The 25,248-nt window shown below is 39.2% G+C and overlaps 2 protein-coding genes across 2 annotated transcripts in view; one reads left to right on the forward strand and one right to left on the reverse strand.

The window, feature by feature from the left end:
• LOC110487387 (uncharacterized) overlaps positions 1–25,248 on the reverse strand; it is a 120,962-nt gene that overhangs the window by 46,510 nt on the left and 49,204 nt on the right. The window lies entirely within an intron of this gene.
• LOC110487355 (uncharacterized) lies at positions 1,248–24,426 on the forward strand. The gene is made up of 2 exons (XM_090196095.1): positions 1,248–1,858; positions 20,029–24,426. Exons 1-2 carry the CDS (start codon positions 1,477–1,479, stop codon positions 21,417–21,419), a joined length of 1,773 nt encoding a protein of 590 aa, XP_090052221.1. The 5' UTR covers positions 1,248–1,476; the 3' UTR covers positions 21,420–24,426.

Genomic DNA, 25,248 nt, shown 5'->3' on the forward strand with positions numbered 1-25,248 from the left:
CTAGTATATTATGACAGACCAGCTAGATCTATTGTATCTATTATATTATAACAGACCAGCTAGACCTACTGGCTCTACTATATTATGACATACCAGCTAGATCTACTGTCTCTATTATATTATGACAGACCAGCTAGACCTACTGGCTCTACTATATTATGACATTCCAGCTAGATCTACTGTCTCTATTATATTATGACAGACCAACTAGACCTACTGGCTCTACTATATTATGACATACCAGCTAGATCTACAGTCTCTATTATATTATGACAGACCAGCTAGACCTACTGTCCATATTAAATTATGACAGACCAGCTAGATCTACTGTCCCTACTATATTATGACAGACCAGATATATCTACTGTAAGTTCGATAGTATTACAGACCAGCTAGTTCTACTGTCTCTATTATATTATGACAGACGATCTACTGTCTCTATTATATTATGACAGACCAGCTAGATCTACTGTCTCCACTATATAATGACAGACCAGCTAGACCTACTGGCTCTCCTATATTAAGACAGACCAGCTAGGTCTACTGTCTCTATTATATTAGAACAGACCAGCTAGATCTACCTTCTCTCTTACATTATGACAGACCAGCTAGATCTACTGTCTCTATTATATTATGACAGACCAGCTAGATCTACGGTCTCTATTATATTATGACTGGTCTTTCGTACTATAGTGAGATGTATCAGTATAGACCTAGTCTGTTCATTATATACATCTACATGATGTATTGTTACACCATGTGGGAGCAGTATAGACCTAGTCTGTTCATTATATACATGATGTATTGTTACACCATGTAGGAGCAGTATAGACCTAGTCTGTTCATTATTTACATCTCCATGATGTATTGTTACACCTGGTAGTGGGTAGAGTTTATTTATTTATTGTATACAGTAATTTTTGCTAATTTTATCAAGGGTATCAATAACTAGGTGCTTATTTTGATATCTAGTTATTTGACTGACTGAATCAGAAAAACAGATGTGGAGTATTTGTAGAGTTTGTTTTACATTTTCATAAAAATTCTGAACTAATCAAACAACACTTGTTCCTTTTTTTATGTGTTGATATAATATTCGTATTTAATGGAAAGGAAAAAAACAATTCCCTAAACTGCTTTTCAAATATTATAATTCAATGAAGAAGAAAGAAAGTTTCCCTCCTCAACTCCGTTTCCTCCCTCCAGACAGCATATGGCGATATGTGTCTTTCAGGCGATATTCTACTGTGACGTATAATCTAGTGGACGGAACGCTTCTTCAACAACTGCAGCCACCTCGGTAGCTCGCTGGACAACAAAGTCTGAACATTCAAGTTATTTAGACAATTTCGTGTTTTATTTGCCACTATGATTTAATCATACTTATGTGGAAACAACTAGTTACCCCATTTAATTTAATATTTACGTTTTAAGTCAACTAGCTGGCTGGTTAATTTAGCGCTAGTCTAGTCGCTAATGCTAACATCCCCGACCATGAGCTCACTAAGCTACTCTACTCCTGCTAAAGAAGAGGAGGTCTGCTGGACGGACAAAGAAGCTTTTGTGAAAGAGGAGGAGGAAGAGGAGGATGTTACAATACAAAAACAAGTAGAGGGTGAGGCTGTTAGGGTGAAAGAAGAAGAGAACGACGTTTCAGTGAAAGAAGAAGAAGATGCGATCAGAGTGAAAGAGGAGGAGGGTGTTACTGTGAAAGAAAATGAGGAAGATGCCGTGGAGGATGAAGTGAAAGAAGATGAAGACGTTTTTGGAATGAAGGATGAAGAAGGGGAGATTACTGTCACATTAGAGGAGGACGAAGAAGAGAAGACTGGAGAACTGATTAACACCAGTAAATACAGTGAGTACTATCTTATAAAGCAGGGGCACAAACTCTGCAGTTATTGAACTAATGTGTGATTTTTAAAAGGGCACTACACTTGGTTATGTTTTTGTACTGTATGAATTGTTCATGACGTCCTCCAGTGATTTTTTAAAAACTTTTCCTGTTGAAAAGTGAGGGTGGGTATAATATGTGGAACGTTCCAACAGGAATCCGTTCCAAAAACTTCGTAAATAACAAGGTTACCAACAAACAACGCATACAGAGTCGTATTACAGTATAATGAGATACCGGGTAGGGAGTGAGCTATGTAATTACGTTTTTCACTCACCACGTTTATTCGGAAAAAATGTCTCTTCGTTCTGGTAGCCTCCACCATTTCTCATTCGTTGGTTTAGTTATTATTTCCGGTGTTCCTGAATTTGCGGGTGAACACTGTTGCGCCTCAATTGGGGAATCGCTGTGGTTGAAATGTAACTAATGACCGCAAGCCCCAGTATTTTATTAGCTAGGTGGCTTGTACACAATTGTTACCGATGATACTGTATATACATACTCGTACTACAGTAGCATGCATTGTATTTTTTTTTTTATTTTTTTTTATTTTTATTTCACCTTTATTTAACCAGGTAGGCTAGTTGAGAACAAGTTCTCATTTTGCCAAGTTCTCGCTGTGTTAATCCTTTTCCCCAAATATAGCAGGTAACTTGTGTCTGTCGATGTTTTTGAGTTCATCTTGCCTAGTTAAATAAATAGAAAATCTATTAGAACATTTCAAATATATACTTTGACCTATTTCAGGTAACCCGAAGATGCTTGATTCACTACACCTGCTTTTGAATAACTTTCCAGTCGTTTTTGCTTTACATTCCGACTTTTGCACGTCTGTTTATTGGACATATATATTAGTGTCTAATAAAAAATTGCAACTTATGTAAAGCATCCCATCTGTGTTAAGGTTAAAGTGTGTATATATATATATATATATATATATATATATATATATATATATATATGTGTGTGTGTGTGTGTAGTGTAGGTCTTCTTGATGTCCACTAGGTGTCAGCACAGCTTCAATAATGTCACAACAGGTTCACAACATGTTTTTCATGTGTAACAAATCAAATTGTATTGGTCACATGCGCCGAATACTACATGTGTAGACCTTACAGTGAAATGCTGAAATGAAGCCCTTAACCAACAATTTAGTTGTAAGAAAAATGTGTTAAGTAAAAAATATGAAATAAAATTCCCATTCTTAGCCTGAGACATTTCATAAATGCGTACAGAGGAGCACTTTTCTACGATCAGCTTTGCCTAGATCATTCTGAATCATTTGTCTCTGGAATAACATTATATGGACAGCGGTGGGTTTGTTTGTAGATCAGCACTCCTTCTCAACACCAGTTGCTGTACCCTAACATTTTATAATCCAATTTCCCTTGCTGTCTATGTCCTTCTGGAACCCCACCTCAACATTGTTCTGTTAAGGCAACAAAAGCAAGTTGGCATGCTCTTGAAATGAATTTAACTCACAACCTCTCCTTTGGGAATTCACCACCATATCTACTACTACAACTATTTTTAAACTATCTTAACATGTGACTTTCTTCAGGGGGACCAAGACTAGGAACACCTTTGAATGGTCTACAAAGAATGGCCCCAGGTAAAAGTTGACTTTTGCAGAGTATGGTTGTATTGTTACTCCACAGCATAGTATGTTATCACAACTCTATTAAAAGGACATTCTATACAAGGTGTCACTTCAGTCCTTCTATTTGATGGGAACTACCCCCTAACCCCCGACAAACCTCAAGTTAGCTCTTTCATGCCAACAAAAGGCAGCGTCAAAAATGGCTCTCTTCAGATATCAACTCTCAATCTCTGGTTTGGGGAGCAAACGCCTTAACCACTACTCTACCAGAGAGACAGGGACTAGATGTTAAGGGGTACTTCAAAATGCACACATCAAAGATCTGAGGAGAGCGTTTTTGATGTTGCCTTTTGTTGTCATGAAAGAGCTAACTTGAGGTATGTACCCCCTAGTTCAAATCCCAGAGAAACAGTTAATGTAGCAACTTCTTTCTTGTTGCTTTTGTGGGTCTGAAAGAGCAAACCAGAGGTGTATAGGGGAAAAGGGGCTAGTTCCCATCAAAAAGCAAGAATGAAGTGACACCTTGTTTCAAATGTCATTTCAATAGAGTTGTGATAGCATACTATGCAACAATACAAACATACTCTGCAAAAGCCAACTTTTACCTGGGGCCATTCTTTGTAGACCATTCAAAGGTGTTTCTAGTCTTGGTCCCCCTGAAGAAAGTCACATGTTAAGATAGTTTAAAAATAGTTGTAGTAGTAGATATTGTGGTGAATTCCCAAAGGAGAGGTTGTGAGTTAAATTCATTTCAAGAGCATGCCAACTTGCTTTTGTTGCCTTGACAGAACAATGTTGAGGTGGGGTTCCGGAAGGACATAGACAGCAAGGGAAATTGTATTATAAAATGTTAGGGTACAGCAACTGGTGTTGAGAAGGAGTGCTGATCTACAAACAAACCCACCGCTGTCCATATAATGTTATTCCAGAGACAACTGATTCAGAATGATCTAGGCAAAGCTGATCGTAGAAAAGTGCTCCTCTGTACGCAATTATGAAATGTCTCAGGCTAAGAATGCTGAACTGGAATCAGTACCCCCCCACCCCCCGTCAAAGTAATGTTATTCATTCTACTCACAAATGCTAAACAGATCCTAGTTGAGCACTCCTACTTCAAGCCACCAAGTGAATGTTGGGTATTGGGTGCTAAACGTCTTGAACAGTGGTTGAAAAAGTACCCAATTGTCATACTTTAGTAAAAGTAAAGATATGTTAATAGAAAATGTGTCAAGTAAAAGTGAACCAGTAAAATACTAAGTAAACCGCATTGCTAAAAGATACTTAAGTGTCAGTGGTAAAAGTATAAATTATTTGACCTTCCATATATTAAGCAAACCAGACAGCTCAATTCTCTTGTATTTTTAATTATGAAATAGCCATGGGAACACTCAGACATAATTTACAAACGAAGCATGTGTTTAGTGAGTCCGCTAGATCAGAGGCAGTAGGGATTTTCTCTTGATAAGTGTGTGAATTGGACCATTTTCCTGTCCGGCTTAGCATTCAAATGCATAAAGTACTTTTGGGTGCCAGGGAAACTGTATGAAGTAAAACATATATTAATTTCTTTAAAAATGTGGCGAAGTAAAATTTAATGTTGGAAAGAAATGGAAAGAGTAAAAGTACAGATACAAAAAAAAACTGATATAAACAGAATGTAGTGGAGTAGTTTAAATACATTTTTGTTAAGTAATTTACACCACTGGACTTGAAAGGAACACCGGTACCCCATGTAGCCTTGCTATTTTTATTTTACTGCTGATCTTTAATTATTTGTTAATTTTATTTCGTATTTTTTACTTAACACATTTTTCTTACAACTAAATTGTTGGTTAAGGGCTTCATTTCACTGTAAGGTCTACACATGTAGTATTCGGCGCATGTGACCAATACAATTTGATTTGTTACACATGAAAAACATGTTGTGAACCTGTTGTGACATTATTGAAGCTGTGCTTACACCTAGTGGACATCATGAAGACCTACACTACACACACACACATATATATATATATATATATATATATACACACTTTAACCTTAACACAGATGGGATGCTTTACATAAGTTGCAATTTTTTATTAGACACTAATATATATGTCCAATAAACAGACGTGCAAAAGTCGGAATGTAAAGCAAAAACGACTGGAAAGTTATTCAAAAGCAGGTGTAGTGAATCAAGCATCTTGGGGTTACCTGAAATAGGTCAAAGTATATATTTTACATGTTCTAATTTATTTTCTCTTTATTTAACTAGGCAAGATGAACTTAACAACATCGACATAGACACAAGTTACCTGCTATTTTTGGGGAAAAGGATTAACACAGAGGGAACTTGGCAAAATACAATGCATGCTACTGTAGTACGAGTATGTATATACAGTATCATCGGTAACAATTGTGTACAAGCCACCTAGCTAATAAAATACTGGGGCTTGCGGTCATTAGTTACATTTCAACCACAGCGATTCCCCAATTGAGGCACAACAGTGTTCACCCGCAAATGCAGGAACACCGGAAATAATAACTAAACCAACGAATGAGAAATGGTGGAGGCTACCAGAACGAAGAGACATTTTTTCAGAATATACGTGGTGAGTGAAAAACGTAATTACCTAGCTCACTCCCTACCCGGTATCTCATTCTACTGTTATTCGACTCTGTATGCGTTGTTTGTTGGCAACCTTGTTATTTACGAAGGTTTTGGAACGGATTCCTGTTGGAACGTTCCACAAGTTATACCAACCCGAAAAGTGATATATAAATACAGTAAAGTATAAGTTTGAGCAAAATAGTGTTTCTTTAGAAAACTGCAAACTAGAAGGAGTGAGTTATGTAAGGCCTTCAAGGAGTTGGTTTGATGGGAAGTTGTGATGTCATCCAATAGGCGACAGATCTTCATGTGAATATTCATTATTCTTTTTAAAATCCTTCCTGTTCTGTCAAGTTGGTTATTGATCATAGCTAGAAAGCCATTTTCAAGTCTTGCTATAGACTTTCAAGACAATTTAAGTCCAAACTGTAACTAGGCCACTCAGGAACATTCAATGTCATCTTGGTAAGCTCCTCCAGTGTAGATTTGGCCTTGTGGTTTAGGTTATTGTCCTGTTAGTACAGATTTTTGTATTCAGATCTCTGAAATGCACTCTACCTACGTAACATTTAGTTTCCTTATATTACGCTGGGAAAACAGTTTTCATGGCCACAGAAATCCTAAATAATTTCAGAGTTTGCAAAATCCAATGGTTCTAACCGAGAGTCACCTTAACTTTATTGACAACACCCAAATGGATACTGTCATTAACGCGGTTCTTCAATAATTACACATAATTCTTAATACTGTAGCTGTTTAGTTACAGTCACATGTTCAACTATCATCAGCTGATCCAGGAAATCATTTTCAGAATGACAGTCAAATGACAACATCACGACATGCAACAACAACCAAAGTGCTTCTTCATTCATTACTCTGGTATAGACAGTTATGCCGTGCTCCATGTTGGATCCAACATCCCTAACAAATTGGTGTTTATAATGTGTTATTGTCTGCTTGATTTAAAGTCGGGTGTCGTTAGTCTGTTTGGACACAGAGATACTTAGCTCATAATGTGTAGAGAACTGTTCCTTGATAGATAGGCTATTGTACAACACACAGAGCTATTTTCCTTCATTCAGGACATTTAGAATGACAAAACATGGCAGAGTAGCCTAGTGGGATTATTCACAAAATTATCTGGTTATGAAATGTCATGACAAAGACATTTTTGTTTCCATGTTTCACCTGAAATATGAAATGATTTATAGTCCTAGGTCTATGTTGTTGTTAGGTGAAGTTATTGGTCCTACAGTAGGTCAATGTTGTTGTTAGGTGAAGTTATGGGTTCTACAGTAGGTCTATGTTAGGTGAAGTTTTGGGTCCTACAGTAGGTCTATGTTGTTGTTAGGTGAAGTTATTGGTCCTACAGTAGGTCTTTGTGGTTGTTAGCTGAAATTGTGGTTCCTACAGTAGGTCTATGTTATTGTTAGGTGAAGTTATGGGTCCTACAGTAGGTCAATGTTGTTAGTTGAAGTTATGGGTCCTACAGTAGGTCAGTGTTATTGCTAGGTGAAGTTATGGGTCCTACAGTAGGTCTATGTTGTTGTTAGGTGAAGTTATGGGTTCTACAGTAGCTCTATGTTAGGTGAAGTTATGGGTTCTACAGTAGGTCCATGTTAGGTGAAGTTATGGGTCCTACAGTAGGTCTATGTTAGGTGAATTTATGGGTCCTACAGTAGGTCTATGTTATTGTTAGGTGAAGTTATGGGTCCTAAAGTAGGTCTATGTTATTGTTAGGTGAAGTTATAGGTCCTACAGTAGGTCTTTGTTGTTGTTAGCTGAAATTGTGGGTCCTACAGTAGGTCTATGTTATTGTTAGGTGAAGTTATGGGTCCTACAGTAGGTCTATATTGTTGTTAGTTGAAGTTGTTGGTCCTACAGTAGGTCTATGTTGTTAGGTGAAATTATGGGTCCTACAGTAGGTCTATGTTAGGTGAGTATATGGTTCCTACAGTAGGTTTGTGTTGTTGTTAGGTGAAGTTATGGGTCCTACAGTAGGTCAGTGTTGTTGTTAGCTGAAATTGTGGGTCCTACAGTAGGTCTATGTTATTGTTAGGTGAAGTTATGGGTCCTACAGTAGGTCTATATTGTTGTTAGTTGAAGTTGTTGGTCCTACAGTAGGTCTATGTTGTTAGGTGAAATTATGGGTCCTACAGTAGGTCTATGTTAGGTGAGTATATGGTTCCTACAGTAGGTTTGTGTTGTTGTTAGGTGAAGTTATGGGTCCTACAGTAGGTCAGTGTTGTTGTTAGGTGAAGTTATAGGTCCAACAGTAGGTCTATGTTGTTGTTAGGTGAAGTTATGGGTCCTACAGTAGGTCTATGTTGTTGTTAGGTTAAGGTATGGGTCCAACAATAGGTCTATGTTGTTGTTAGGTGAAGTTATGGGTCCTACATTAGAGCTATGTCGTTAGGTGAAGTTATGGGTCCAACAGTAGGTCTATGTTAGGTGAAGTTATAGGTCCTAGAGTAGGTCTATGTTGTTGTTAGGTGAAGTTATGGGTCTATGTTAGGTGAGTATATGGTTCCTACAGTAGGTTTGTGTTGTTATTAGGTGAAGTTATGGGTCCTACAGTAGGTCAGTGTTGTTGTTAGGTGAAGTTATGGGTCCTACAGTAGGTCTATGTTATTGTTAGGTGAAGTTATGGGTCCTACTGTAGGTCTGTGTTATTGTTAGGTGAACTTATGGGTGCTACAGTAGGTCTATATTGTTCAGTGAAGTTATGGGTCCTACAGTAGAGCTACGTTGTTGTTGTTAGGTGAACTTATTGATCCGACAGTAGGTCTATGTTATTGTTAGGTGAAGTTATTGGTCCTACAGTAGGTCTATGTTAGGTGAAGTTATGGGTCCTACAGTAGGTCTATGTTGTTGTTGTTAGGTGAACTTATTGGTCCGACAGTAGGTCTATGTTATTGTTAGGTGAAGTTATTGGTCCTACAGTAGGTCTATGTTAGGTGAAGTTATGGGTCCTACAGTAGGTCTATGTTGTTGTTAGGTGAACTTATTGATCCGACAGTAGGTCAATGTTGTCGTTAGGTGAAGTTATGGGTTCTACAGTAGGTCTATGTCAGGTGAAGTTATTGGTCCAACAGTAGGCCTATGTCATTGTTAGGTGAAGATGTGGGTCATACAGTAGGTTTATGTTGTTGTTAGGTGAAGTTATATGTCCTACAGTAGAGCTATGTTGTTTGCTAGGTGAAGTTATGGGTCCAACAGTAGGTTTATGTTAGCTGAAATTGTGGGTCCTACAGTAGGTCTATGTTACTGGTAGGTGAAGTTATGGGTCCTACAGTAGGTCTATATTGTTGTTAGTTGAAGTTGTTGGTCCTACAGTAGGTCAATGTTGTTGTTAGTTGAAGTTAATGGTTCTACAGTAGGTATATGTTAGGTGAAGTTATGGGTTCTATAGTAGGTCTTTGTGGTTGTTAGCTGAAATTGTGGGTCCTACAGTAGGTCTATGTTACTGGTAGGTGAAGTGATGGGTCCTACAGTAGGTCTATATTGTTGTTAGGTGAAGTTATGGGTCCTACAGTAGGTCGATGTTAGGTGAAGTTGTGGGTCCTACAGTAGGTCTATGTTAATGTTAGGTGAAGTTATGGGTCCTACAGTAGGTCTATGTTTGGTGAAGTTGTGGGTCCTACAGTAGGTCTATGTTATTGTTAGGTGAAGTTATAGGTCCTACAGTAGGTCTTTGTTGTTAGCTGAAATTGTGGGTCCTACAGTAGGTCTATGTTATTGTTAGGTGAAGTTATGGGTCCTACAGTAGGTCTATATTGTTGTTAGTTGAAGTTGTTGGTCCTACAGTAGGTCAATGTTGTTAGTTGAAGTTATGGGTTCTACAGTAGGTCTATGTTATGTGAAGTTATGTGTCCTACAGTAGGTCTATGTTGTTGTTAGGTGAAGTTATGGGTCCTACTGTAGGTCTATGTTGTTCGGTGAAGTTATTGGTCCTACAGTAGGTTTATGTTGTTGTTAGGTGAAGTTATGGGTCCTACAGTAGAGCTATGTTGTTGTTAGGTGAAGTTATGGGTCCTACAGTAGGTCTATGTTGTTGTTAGGTGAAGTTATGGGTTCTACAGTAGGTTTATGCTATTATTAGGTGATGTTATGGGTGCTACAGTAGGTTTATATTGTTCGGTGAAGTTTTGCGTCCTACGGTAGGTCTATGTTATTGCTAGGTGAAGTTATGGGTCCAACAGTTGGTCTATGTTAGGTGAAGTTATGGGTCCTACAGTAGGTCTATGTTAGGTGAAGTTATGGGTCCTACAGTTGAACTATGTTGTTGTTAGGTGAAGTTATGGGTCCTACAGTAGGTCTATGTTGTTGTTAGGTTAAGGTATGGGTCCAACAGTAGGTCTATGTTGTTGTTAAGTGAAGTTATGGGTCCTACATTAGAGCTATGTCGTTGTTAGGTGAAGTTATGGGTCCAACAGTAGGTCTATGTTAGGTGAAGTTATGGGTCCTACAGTACGTCTATGTTAGGTGAAGTTATAGGTCCTAGAGTAGGTCTGTGTTGTTGTTAGGTGAAGTTATGGGTCCTACAGTAGGTCTATGTTGTTGTTGTTAGGTGAACTTATTGGTCTGACAGTAGGTCTATGTTATTGTTAGGTAAGGTTATTGGTCCTACAGTAGGTCAATGTTGTTGTTAGGTGAACTTATGGGTTCTACAGTAGGTCTATGTCAGGTGAAGTTATTGGTCCTACTGTAGGCCTATGTCATTGTTAGGTGAAGATGTGGGTCATACAGTAGGTTTATGTTGTTGTTAGGTGAAGTTATGGGTTCTACAGTAGAGCTATGTTGTTTGCTAGGTGAAGTTTTGGGTCCTACAGTAGGCCTATGTCATTGTTAGGTGAAGATGTGGGTCCAACAGTAGGTTTATGTAAGGTGAAGTTATGGGTCCTACAGTAGAGCTATGTTGTTGTTGTTAGGTGAAGTTTTGGGTCCTACAGTAGGCCTATGTCATTGTTAGGTGAAGATAAGGATCATACAGTAGGTTTATGTTATTGCTAGGTGAAGTTATGGGTCCTACAGTAGGTCTATGTTATTGTTAGGTGAAGTTATGGGTCCTACAGTAGGTCTATGTTATTGTTAGGTGAAGTTATGGGTCCTATAGTAGGTCTTTGTGGTTGTTAGCTGAAAATGTGGGTCCTACAGTAGGTCTATTTTACTGGTAGGTTAAGTTATGGGTCCTACAGTAGGTCTATATTGTTGTTAGTTGAAGTTGTTGGTCCTACAGTAGGTCTATGTTTGGTGAAGTTGTGGGTCCTACAGTAGGTCTATGTTAGTTGAAGTTATGGGTCCTACAGTAGGTCTATGTTGTTAGGTGAAGTTATGGGTTCAACAGTAGGTCTATGTTAGGTATATATACAGGTCCTACAGTAGGTCTATGTTGTTGTTAGCTGAAGTTATGGGTCCTACAGTAGGTCTTTGTGGTTGTTATTTGAAAATGTGTGTCCTACAGTAGGTCTATTTTACTGGTAGTTTAAGTTATGGGTCCTACAGTAGGTCTATATTGTTGTTAGTTTAAGTTGTTGGTCCTACAGTAGGTCTATGTTTGGTGAAGTTGTGGGTCCTACAGTAGGTCTATGTTAGGTGAAGTCATGGGTCCTACAGTAGGTCTATGTTGTTAGGTTAAGGTATGTATCCAACAGTAGGTCTATGTTATTGCTAGGTGAAGTTATGGGTCCTACAGTAGAGCTATGTTGTTGTTAGGTGAATTTATGGGTCCAACAGTTGGTCTATGTTAGGTGAAGTTATGGGTCCTACAGTAGGTCTATGTTGTTGTTAGGTGAAGTTATGGGTCCTACAGTAGGTCTATGTTTGGTGAAGTTGTGGGTCCTACAGTAGGTCTATGTTAGGTGAAGTTATGGGTCCTACAGTAGGTCTATGTTGTTAGGTGAAGTTATGGGTCCTACAGTAGGTCTATGTTGTTGTTAGGTGAAGTTATGGGTTCTACAGTAGGTTTATGCTATTGTTAGGTGATGTTATGGGTGCTACAGTAGGTTTATATTGTTCGGTGAAGTTATGCGTCCTACAGTAGGTTTATGTTATTGCTATTTGAAGTTATGGGTCCTACAGTAGAGCTATGTTAGGTGAAGATATGGGTTCTACAGTAGGTCTATGTTAGGTGAAGTTATGGGTCCTACAGTAGGTCTATGTTAGGTGAAGATATGGGTTCTACAGTAGGTCTATGTTAGGTGAAGTTATGGGTTCTACAGTAGGTTGATGTTAGGTGAAGTTATGGGTCCTACAGTAGGTCTATTTTAGGTGAAGTTATAGGTCCTACAGTAGGTCTATGTTGTTGTTAGGTGAAGTTATGGGTTCTACAGTAGGTTTATGCTATTGTTAGGTGATGTTATGGGTGCTACAGTAGGTTTATATTGTTCGGTGAAGTTATGCGTCCTACAGTAGGTCTATGTTATTGCTATTTGAAGTTATGGGTCCTACAGTAGAGCTATGTTGTTGTTAGGTGAAGTTATGGGTCCAACAGTAGGTCTATGTTAGGTGAAGTTATAGGTCCTACAGTAGGTCTATGTTGTCGTTAGCTGAAGTTATGGGTCCTACAGTAGGTCTATGTTGTTAGGTTAAGGTATGTGTCCAACAGTAGGTCTATGTTGTTAGGTTAAGGTATGTGTCCAACAGTAGGTCTATGTTATTGCTAGGTGAAGTTATGGATCCTACAGTAGGTCAATGTTGTTGTTAGGTGAAGTTATGGGTTCTACAGTAGGTCTATGTCAGGTGAAGTTATTGGTCCTACAGTAGGCCTATGTCATTGTTAGGTGAAGATGTGGGTCATACAGTAGGTTTATGTTGTTGTTAGGTGAAGTTATGGGTCCTACAGTAGAGCTATGTTGTTGTTGTTGTTAGGTGAAGTTTTGGGTCCTACAGTAGGCCTATGTCATTGTTAGGTGAAGATAAGGATCATACAGTAGGTTTATGTTGTTGTTAGGTGAAGTTATGGGTCCTACAGTAGGTCTTTGTGGTTGTTAGCTGAAAATGTGGGTCCTACAGTAGGTCTATTTTACTGGTAGGTTAAGTTATGGGTCCTACAGTAGGTCTATATTGTTGTTAGTTGAAGTTGTTGGTCCTACAGTAGGTCTATGTTTGGTGAAGTTGTGGGTCCTACAGTAGGTCTATGTTAGGTGAAGTTATGGGTCCTACAGTAGGTCTATGTTGTTAGGTTAAGGTATGTGTCCAACAGTAGGTCTATGTTATTGCTAGGTGAAGTTATGGGTCCTACAGTAGAGCTATGTTGTTGTTAGGTGAATTTATGGGTCCAACAGTTGGTCTATGTTAGGTGAAGTTATGGGTCCTACAGTAGGTCTATGTTGTTGTTAGGTGAAGTTATGGGTCCTACAGTAGGTCTATGTTTGGTGAAGTTGTGGGTCCTACAGTAGGTCTATGTTAGGTGAAGTTATGGGTCCTACAGTAGGTCTATGTTGTTGTTAGGTGAAGTTATGGGTTCTACAGTAGGTTTATGCTATTGTTAGGTGATGTTATGGGTGCTACAGTAGGTTTATATTGTTCGGTGAAGTTATGCGTCCTACAGTAGGTCTATGTTATTGCTATTTGAAGTTATGGGTCCTACAGTAGAGCTATGTTAGGTGAAGATATGGGTTCTACAGTAGGTCTATGTTAGGTGAATTATGGGTCCTACAGTAGGTCTATGTTAGGTGAAGATATGGGTTCTACACTAGGTCTATGTTAGATGAAGTTATGGGTTCTACAGTAGGTCGATGTTAGGTGAAGTTATGGGTCCTACAGTAGGTCTATGTTTTTGTTAGGTGAAGTTATGGGTCCTAAAGTAGGTCTGTGTTATTGTTATGTGAAGTTATGGGTCCTACAGTAGGTCTATTTTAGGTGAAGTTATAGGTCCTACAGTAGGTCTGTGTTATTGTTATGTGAAGTTATGGGTCCTACAGTAGGTCTATTTTAGGTGAAGTTATAGGTCCTACAGTAGGTCTATGTTGTTGTTAGGTGAAGTTATGGGTTCTACAGTAGGTTTATGCTATTGTTAGGTGATGTTATGGGTCCTACAGTAGGTTTATATTGTTCGGTGAAGTTATGCGTCCTACAGTAGATCTATGTTATTGCTATTTGAAGTTATGGGTCCTACAGTAGAGATATGTTGTTGTTAGGTGAAGTTATGGGTCCAACAGTAGGTCTATGTTAGTTGAAGTTATAGATCCTACAGTAGGTCTATGTTGTTGTTAGCTGAAGTTATGGGTCCTACAGTAGGTCTATGTTGTTAGGTCATGGTATGTGTCCAACAGTAGGTCTATGTTGTTAGGTTAAGGTATGTGTCCAACAGTAGGTCTATGTTATTGCTAGGTGAAGTTATGGGTTCTACAGTAGGTCTATGTCAGGTGAAGTTATTGGTCCTACAGTAGGCCTATGTCATTGTTAGGTGAAGATGTGGGTCATACAGTAGGTTTATGTTGTTGTTAGATGAAGTTATGGGTCCTACAGTAGAGCTATGTTGTTGTTGTTGTTGTTGTTAGGTGAAGTTTTGGGTCCTACAGTAGGCCTATGTCATTGTTAGGTGAAGATAAGGATCATACAGTAGGTTTATGTTGTTGTTAGGTGATGTTATGTGTCCTACAGTAGGTCTGTGTTGTTGTTAGGTGAAGTTATGGGTCCAATAGTAGGTCTATGTTAGGTGAAGTTATAGGTCCTACAGTAGGTCTATTGTATTGTTAGGTGAAGTTATTGGTCCTACTGTAGATCTGTGTTATTGTTAGGTGAACTTATAGGTGCAACAATAGGTCTATATTGTTCGGTGAAGTTATGAGTCCTACAGTAGGTCTATGTTAGGTGAAGATATGGGTCCTACAGTAGGTCTACATTGTTGTTGTTAGGTGAACTTATGGGTCTGACAGTAGGTCTATGTTGCAGTTAGGTGAACTTATGGGTCCTACAGTAGGCCTATGTTGGTTTTAGGTGAAATTTTTGGTCCTACAGTAGGTCAATGTTGTTAGGTGAAGTTCTGGGTTCTACAGTAGGTCTATGTCAGGTGAAGTTATTGGTCCTACAGTAGGTCTATGTTGTTGTTAGGTGAAGTTATGGGTCCTACTGTAGGTCTGTGTTATTGTTAGGTGAACTTATGGGTGCTACAGTAGGTCAGTGTTATTGTTAGGTGAAGTTATGGGTCCTACAGTAGGTCAGTGTTATTGCTTGTTGAAGTTATGGGTCCTACAGTAGGTCTATATTGTTGTTAGTTGAAGTTGTTGGTCCTACAGTAGGTCTATGTTGTTGTTAGGTGATGTTATGGGTCCTACAGTAGGTCTATGTTATGTGAAGTTATGGGTCCTACAGTAGGTCTATGTTATTGTTAGGTGAAGTTATGGATCCTACAGTAGGTCAGTGTTATTGCTAGGTGAATTTATGGGTCCTACAGTAGGTCTATGTTAGGTGAAGTTATGGGTCCTACAGTAGGTCTATGTTATTGTTAGGTGAAGTTGTGGGTCCTACAGTAGGTCTATGTTGTTGTTAGGTGAAGTTATGGGTCCAACAGTAGGTCTATGCTAGGTGAAGTTATGGGTCCTACAGTAGAGCTATGTTGTTGTTAGGTGAAGTTATGGGTCCAACAGTAGGTTTATGTTAGGTGAAGTTATGGGTCCTACAGTAGGTCTATTTTGTTGTTGTTAGGTGAACTTATGGGTCCTACAGTAGGCCTATGTTGGTGTTAGGTGAATTTTTGGTCCTACAGTAGGTCAATGTTGTTAGGTGAAGTTCTGGGTTCTACAGTAGGTCTATGTCAGGTGAAGTTATTGGTCCTACAGTAGGTCTATGTTGTTGTTAGGTGAAGTTATGGGTCATACTGTAGGTCTGTGTTATTGTTAGGTGAACTTATGGGTGCTACAGTAGGTCTATATTGTTCGGTGAAGTTATGGGTCCTACAGTAGGTCAGTGTTATTGCTAGGTGAAGTTATGGGTCCTACAGTAGGTCAGTGTTATTGCTAGGTGAAGTTATGGGTCCAACAGTAGGTCTATGTTAGGTGAAGTTATAGGTCCTATAGTAGGTCTATTATATTGTTCGGTGAAGTTATGGGTCCTACAGTAGGTCTATATTGTTGTTAGTTGAAGTTGTTGGTCCTACAGTAGGTCTATGTTTTTGTTAGGTGATGTTATGGGTCCTACAGTAGGTCTATGTTATGTGAAGTTTTGGGTCCTACAGTAGGTCTATGTTATTGTTAGGTGAAGTTATGGATCCTACAATAGGTCAGTGTTATTGCTAGGTGAATTTATGGGTCCTACAGTAGGTCTATGTTAGGTGAAGTTATGGGTCCTACAGTAGGTCTATGTTATTGTTAGGTGAAGTTATGGGTCCTACAGTAGGTCTATGTTGTTGTTAGGTGAAGTTATGGGTCCAACAGTAGGTCTATGTTAGGTGAAGTTATGGGTCCAACAGTAGGTCTATGTTAGGTGAAGTTATGAGTCCTACAGTAAGTCTATGTTGGTAGGTGAAATGTTGTGTTCTACAGTAGCGCTATGTTAGGTAAAGTTATGGGTCATACAGTAGGTCTTTGTTAGGTGAGTATATGGGTCCTACAGTAGGTCTATGTTGTTGTTAGGTGAAGTTATCGGTCCTACAGTAGGTCTATGTTGGGTGAATATATGGGTCCTACAGTAGGTCTATGTTGTTGTTATGTGTCCTACAGTAGGTATATGTTATTGTTAGGTGAAGTTATCGGTCCTACAGTAGGTCTATGTTGGGTGAGTATATGGGTCCTACAGTAGGTCTATGTTGTTGTTATGTGTCCTACAGTAGGTATATGTTATTGTTAGGTGAAGTTATGGGTCCTACAGTAGGTCTATGTTGTTGTTAGGTGAAGTTATGGGTCCAACAGTAGGTCTATGTTATGTGAAGTTATGGGTCCTACAGTAGGTCTATGTTATTGTTAGGTGAAGTTATGGATCCTACAGTAGGTCAGTGTTATTGCTAGGTGAAGTTATGGGTCCTACAGTAGGTTTGTGTTGTTGTTAGGTGACGTTATTGTTAGGGTGAAGTTATGGGTCCTACTGTAGGTCTATGTTATTGTTAGGTGAACTTATGGGTGCTACAGTAGGTCTATATTGTTCGGTGAAGTTATGGGTCCTACAGTAGGTCTATGTTGTGGTTGTTAGGTGAAGTTATGGGTTCGACAGTAGGTCTATGTTGTTGTTAGTTGAAGTTATTGGTCCTACAGTAGGTCAATGTTGTTGTTAGGTGGTTATGGGTTCTACAGTAGGTCTATGTCATTGTTGGGTGAAGATATGGGTCATACAGTAGATCTATGTTAAGTGAAGTTATGGGGTCCTACAGTAGGTTTATGTTGTTGTTAGGTGAAGTTATGCGTCCTACAGTAGGTCTATGTTGTTGTTAGGTTAAGGTATGGGTCCAACAGTAGGTCTATGTTGTTGTTAGGTGAAGTTTTGGGTCCTACAGTAGAGCTATGTCGTTGTTAGGTGAAGTTATGGGTCCTACAGTAGGTCTATGTTGTTGTTAAGTGAAGTTATTGGTCCTACAGTAGGTTTATGTTTTTGTTAGGTGAAGTTATGGGTCCTACAGTAGGTCTATCACAGGTATTCCCAAACTGGAGTATTCCGTCAGGGGTGCGCCAAGTACTAATGTGAATCACATGTTTTTAAATGTACAAATAATACATTTTCTTCACATTTTCAAACTGTCAATTTATATTTTCCAACAGGGCTATACATTTGGGTGAGGTTTTTTTCTCACCTGAGTACCCTCGTTTCACTGGCAAAAATAAAATTAAACCATCTAGTGTTCAGCGAAATAGCAACACGATGTCAAATACAGGTAGCTTAGTCAAATAATGAACTTCCAATCACATTAACCGTTACTCTCTCGCGGGAATTCCACTAATGTATGTAGCCAAACGTAGCTGCTGCTCATGTTGGTATCTGTACTGATTGCGCAGGGAGACATAGTAGAGTGGTAACGCACGTGCAAGCAGTTGCTCCCGACGCCACTTGGGTACACTGCAGCATCTTCCAACAGGCTCTTGCTGCCAAGGGAATGCCTGACAGCTTGGAAAACGTTTTGGACACTACAGTGATAATGGTTAACTTTGTTAAAGCAAGGCCCCTGAACTCTCGTGTATTTTCTGCACTATGCAATTATATGGGCAGCAACCATGTAACGCTTTTACAACATACAGTGCTGGTTATCAAGGGGGGTTATCAAGGGGCAAAGTATTGACACCTTTTTTTTTTAATTGAGAGACGAGCTTAAAGTTTTCTTTACCGACCTTAATTTTCACTTGTCTGACCGCTTGCATGATGACAAGTTTCTCACATGACTGGCCTATTTGGGTGATGTTTTTTCTCGCCTGAATGATCAGAATCTAGGATTACAGGGACTCTCCGCAACTATATTCAATGTGTGGGACAAAATTGAGGCTATGATTAAGAAGTAGGAGCTTTTCTCTGTTGCATTACCAAGGACAACACCCAGGTCTTTCCATCATTCTATGATTTTTTGTGTGCAAATGAACTCAAGCTTACGGACAATGTCAAATGTGATATAGCGAAGCACCTGAGTTGGGTGCGCAATTACGCAGGTACTTTCCCGAAACGGATGACACAAACAACTGGATTCGTTATCCCTTTCATGCCCTGCCTCCAGTCCACTTACCGATATCTTAACAAGAGAACCTCATCGAAATTGCAACAAGCGGTTCTGTGAAAATGTTATTTAATCAGAAGGGTTGGGCTGCGCTCAGAGTATCCTGCCTTGGCAAATCGCACTGTTAAAACACTGATGCCCTTTGCAACTACGTACCTATGTGAGAGTGGATTCTCGGCCCTCACTAGCATGAAACTAAATACAGGCACAGACTGAAAGTGATTTAAAACTGAGAGACTCCTGTACAACCCAACATTGCAGAGTTATGTGCATCCTTTCAAGCACACCCTTCTCATTAACCTGTGGTGAGTTATTCACAATTTCAATGAACAAATAAGGTTTTATTTGTAAGATGGTTAAATAAAGAGCAAAATGATTTATTTATATTATTATTAGTGCCCTGGTCCTCTGTCAATTTCCACCAGCCGGGTTGTGACGAACTTTAATACATTTAATAAATGTATAGTGTGTGTGTCACGTTCTGACCTTTGTTTCCTTTGTTTTGTATTTATTTAGTATGGTCAGGGCGTGAGTTGGGGTGGGCAGTCTGTTTGTTTTTCTATGATTTGGGGATTTGTACGTTTCGGCCTAGTATGGTTCTCAATCAGAGGCAGGTGTCATTAGTTGTCTCTGATTGAGAATCATACTTAGGTAGCCTGGGTTTCACTGTTTGTGGGTGTTTGTTTCTGTGTCTGTGTTTTTCACCACACGGTACTGTTTTGGGTTTCGTTCATTCCACGTTTATTGTGTTTTGTATTCAGTTGTTCATGTGTACTATTTCTTATTAAAAGAACCATGGACACTTACCACGCCGCATATTGGTCCTCCGATCCTTCTCGCCTCTCCTCTTCGGAAGAAGAGGAGGAAATCCCTTACAGTGTGCTAACAATGATGGCAAAAAACAACACTTTTGAGAGTGCGCTGACCCTGGTGCTAGAGGGGGTACGCAGCTGGAGGTTTCCTCATTAGCATGGAGGAGTTTCTACAACCAAATTGCCCTCGTTCCGCAATTTTAACAAACACAGAAAGGGGTCTACATTGGAGACCAACAGTCGTCTGGCACACTGCTTAGGGGTTCAGCAACTAACTTATTTCTAGCCTACAATCGTCGATGTTACTACTAATGTGAAAACAAGACAAAATGTGACTATTGTTGCTCACTTGACAATTGTCAAATAATTGAACAGATGTCAATTGTTGTACAAGTTCATGGGTACGCTCTGGGCATCACCTTTTACCTCAAATTAACAATGGATTTCTGCTGTTGTCGGCCTTTAACCATCTGTCTGACTTTGTTGTTCACACAGGAGAGAGACGGGACTATCGTGGATCCTCTGGGGAGCCTCAACAACATCATGAAGCTGACGAGGCAGAGAAAAGTCTCTCCAGATCAGAACACCTCAAACACCTGCAGAGACCCACAGGGAAGAAATCTCATTGCTGCTCTGACTGTGGGAAACATTGCACATATTCATCAAAGCTTAAAATACACCAGCGAGTGCACACAGGAGAGAAGCCTTATAGCTGTAATAAATGTGGAAAGAGTTTTGCTCAGTCAAGTAGCCTGGTATCACACCAGAGAATACACACAGGAGAGAAAGCTTATAGCTGTGATCAGTGTTGCAAGAGTTTTGCTCAGTCAAGTAGCCTGGTATCACACCAGAGAATACACACAGGAGAGCAGCCTTATAGCTGTGATCAGGGTGGCAAGGGTTTTACTAATTCAAGAAAGCTGGTATCACACCAGAGAATACACACAGGAGAGAAGCCTTATAGCTGTGATCAGTGTGGGAAGAGTTTTACTCGGTCAACCAACCTGGTATCACACCAGAGAACACACACAGGAGAGCAGCCTTATAGCTGTGATCAGTGTGGCAAGAGTTTTACTAATTCAAGAAACCTGCTTTCACACCAGAGAACACACACAGGAGAGAAGCCATATAGCTGTGATCAATGTGGCAAGAGTTTTACTCAGTCAAGCAACCTGGTATCACACCAGAGAACACACACCGGAGAGCAGCCATATAGCTGTGAGCAATGTGGAAAAAACTTTTCTTGGATAGGACACCTTAAAGGACACCAGAGAACACACACAGGAGAGAAACCTTATAGCTGTAATCAATGTGGGAAGAGTTTTACTCATTCAAGTTATCTTAAAAAACACCAGAGAACACACACAGGAGAGAAGCGTTATAGCTGTGATCAGTGTGGCAAGAGTTTTACTCATTCATGCAACCTGGTATCACACCAGAGAACACACACAGGAGAGCAGTCCTATTGCTGTGATCAATGTGGTAAGAGTTTTGCTCAGTCAAGTAGCCTGGTATCACACCAGAGAATACACACAGGAGAGCAGCCATATAGATGTGATCAGTGTGGCAAGAGTTTTACTCAGTCAAACAACCTGGTATCACACCAGAGAACACACACAGGAGAGAAGCCTTATAGCTGTGATCAGTGTGGCAAGAGTTTTACTCATTCAAGTAATCTGAAAACGCACCAGAGAACACACACAGGAGAGAAGCCTTATAGCTGTCATCAGTGTGGCAAGAGTTTTACTTCGTTAAGCAACCTGGTATCACACCAGAGAACACACACAGGAGAGAAGCCTTTTTGCTGTGATCAGTGTGGCAAGAGTTTTACTCAGTCAAGCAACCTGGTATCACACCAGAGAACACACACAGGAGAGCAGTCATAAAAATTATCAGGGCAAAAGCCTTGAAGAGCACCAGAGAACACACACAGGAGAGAAGCCTTATAGCTGTGATCAATGTCACAAGATATACTCTCATTCAAGTGGTCTGATTAAACATCAGAAAATACATGCAGGAGATGCACAGAGTGTGGAATGATCTCCAACACCAGACCTACAAGTCGGAAGTTTACATACACCCAACCACTCCTCAAATTTATTTTTAAGAAACTATAGTTTTGGCAAGTCGGTTAGGACATCTACTTTGTGCATGATACAGGTAATTTTTTCAACAATTGTTAACAGACGGAATTTTTCACTTATAAATCACTGTATCACAATTCCAGTGGGTCAGACGTTTACATACACTAAGTTGACTGTGCCTTTAAACAGCTTGGAAAATTCCAGAAAATGATGTCATGGCTTTAGAAGTTTCTGATAGGCTAATTGACATAATTTGAGTCAATTGGAGGTGTACCTGTGGATGTATTTCAAGGCCTACCTTCAAACTCAGTGCCTCCTTGCTTGACATCATGGGGAAATCAAAAGAAATCAGCCAAGACCTCAGAAAAAAAGATTGTAGACCTCCACAAGTCTGGTTCATCCTAGTGAGCAATTTCCAAACGCCTGAATGTACCACGTTCATCTGTACAAAGAATATACCACGCAGCCGTCATACCGTTCAGGAAGGTTCTGTCTCCTAGAGATGAATGTACTTTGGTACGAAAAGTGGAAATCAATCCCAGAACAACAGCAAAGGACCTTGTGAAGATGATGGCGGAAACAGGTACAAAGGTATCTATATCCACAGTAAAACAAGTCCTATATCGACATAACCTGAAAGGCCGCTCAGCAAGGAAGAAGCCACTGCTGCAAAACAGCCATAAAAAAGCTAGACAACTGCACATGGGGACAAAGATCATACTTTTTGGAGAAATGCCCTCTGGTCTGATGAAACAAAAATAGAACTGTTTGGCCATAATGACCATCATTATGTTTGAAGGAAAAAGGGGGAGGCTTGCAAGCCGAAGAACACCATCCCAACCGTGAAGCACGGGGATGGCAGCATCATGTTGTGGGGGTGCTTTGCTGCAGGAGCTACTGGTGCACTTCACAAAATAGATGGCATCATGAAACATTTGACCCAAGTTAAACAATTTAAAGGCAATGCTACCAAATACTAATTGAGTGTATGTAAACTTCTGACACACTGGGAATCTGACGAAAGAAATAAAAGCTGAAATAAATAATTCTCTCTACTATTATTCTGAAATGTCAAATTCTTAAAATAAAGTGGTGATCTTAACTGACCTAAAACAGGGAATTTTTACGAGGATTAAATGTCAGGAATTGTGAAAAACTGAGTTTAAGTGTATTTGGCTGAGGTGTATGTAAACTTTCGACTTGTATATATATATACATCATATCACATTTTATTTGTCACATACACATGTTTAGCAGATGTTATTGTGGGTGTAGCAAAATGCTTGTGTTTCTAGCTCCCAACAGTCCAGTAATATAAGAATATATAAATATTTAGGCAAGCGATGTCAGAGCGGCATAGACTAAGTTACAGTAGAATAGGATAGAATACAGTATATACATATGAGATAAGTAATACATAGACTAAGATACAGTAGAATAGGATAGAATACAGTATATACATATGAGATGAGTAATACATAGACTAAGATACAGTAGAATAGGATAGAATACAGTATATACATATGAGATGAGTAATACATAGACTAAGATACAGTAGAATAGGATAGAATACAGTATATACATATGAGATGAGTAATACATAGACTAAGATACAGTAGAATAGGATAGAATACAGTATATACATATGAGATGAGTAATACATAGACTAAGATACAGTAGAATAGGATAGAATACAGTATATACATATGAGATGAGTAATACATAGACTAAGATACAGTAGAATAGGATAGAATACAGTATATACATATGAGATGAGTAATACATAGACTAAGATACAGTAGAATAGGATAGAATACAGTATATACATATGAGATGAGTAATACATAGACTAAGATACAGTAGAATAGGATAGAATACAGTATATACATATGAGATGAGTAATACATAGACTAAGATACAGTAGAATAGGATAGAATACAGTATATACACATATGAGATGAGTAATACATAGACTAATATACAGTAGAATAGTATAGAGTATATACCAGAGGTGGGACAAAGTCATTGTTTTACAAGTCACAAGTAAGTCTCAAGTCTTAGCACTCAAGTCCCAAGTCAAGACAAGCTATGGGGCGATGTTGGCGTTTACACAATCGCCCAACCTTAACACACACACACACACCCTCTCTGTGTGTGGTTACAGTAGGCTAACGTATGTCAATGGTTTTAGGAACAGCAGTAACATCAGGTAGGATTTAGGCTACCAACTGCCTAGCCAGTTGTTGCTCAATCTTGGGTGCAATGTTCACGTTCCCGCACTGACTGACTGTGTGGAGTCTCATTGATTTAATGTTACGTTAGCCTACATGCTATACTAGCAAAACAATTCATTATATAGCTGTCGGCTATATTAGCCACGACTTACCGTTCTTTGTGCAGCTTCAAATGTCGAACAAAGTTGGAAGTTGGTGCGCCTCCATCTGTAATTTTCTTCCCAGATGTTTTGCAAGTTGCAATCCGTTTTTTGTTAATACAGCGTCGTCTTTATATCCGAAAATAATAATTACTTAATTAAATCAAGCGTCCCAATGGTAAAACGTTTGATTTAATAAAATGTCCATAATATCTACATTAATAGTGGAATGATCATGTTTCACAATATTCCTAAACATAAAAATATATTCTCGATCTTCTATCGTGTTATTGACTGAATGTTTGTTCATGTGTAACTCTTGTAACTCTGTGTTGTTTTTGTCACACTGCTTTGCTTATCTTGGCCAGGTCGCAGTTGTAAATGAGAACTTGTTCCTGATTAAATAAAGGTGAAAAAATAATAATAATACAAAAATGTAGGAGCATCTACATGATGTATTGTTACACCATATAGGAGCAGTTTAGACCTAGTCTGTTCATTATATACATCTACATGATGTATTGTTACACCATGTAGGAGCAGTACAGACCTAGTCTGTTCATTATATACAGTGCCTTGCGAAAGTATTCGGCCCCCTTGAACTTTGCGACCTTTTGCCACATTTCAGGCTTCAAACATAAAGATATAAAACTGTATTTTTTTGTGAAGAATCAACAACAAGTGGGACACAATCATGAAGTGGAACGACATTTATTGGATATTTCAAACTTTTTTAACAATTCAAAAACTGAAAATTTGGGCGTGCAAAATTATTCAGCCCCCTTAAGTTAATACTTTGTAGCGCCACCTTTTGCTGCGATTACAGCTGTAAGTCGCTTGGGGTATGTCTCTATCGGTTTTGCACATCGAGAGACTGACATTTTTTCCCATTCCTCCTTGCAAAACAGCTCGAGCTCAGTGAGGTTGGATGGAGAGCATTTGTGAACAGCAGATTTCAGTTCTTTCCACAGATTCTCGATTGGATTCAGGTCTGGACTTTGACTTGGCCATTCTAACACCTGGATATGTTTATTTTTGAACCATTCCATTGTAGATTTTGCTTTATGTTTTGGATCATTGTCTTGTTGGAAGACAAATCTCCGTCCCAGTCTCAGGTTAATTGCAGACTCCATCAGGTTTTCTTCCAGAATGGTCCTGTATTTGGCTCCATCCATCTTCCCATCAATTTTAACCATCTTCCCTGTCCCTGCTGAAGAAAAGCAGGCCCAAACCATGATGCTGCCACCACAATGTTTG

Source organism: Oncorhynchus mykiss, chromosome 13, assembly GCF_057628025.1.
Source record: "Oncorhynchus mykiss isolate SJ-2025 chromosome 13, ASM5762802v1, whole genome shotgun sequence".
NCBI classification, from domain to species: Eukaryota; Metazoa; Chordata; class Actinopteri; order Salmoniformes; family Salmonidae; genus Oncorhynchus; species Oncorhynchus mykiss.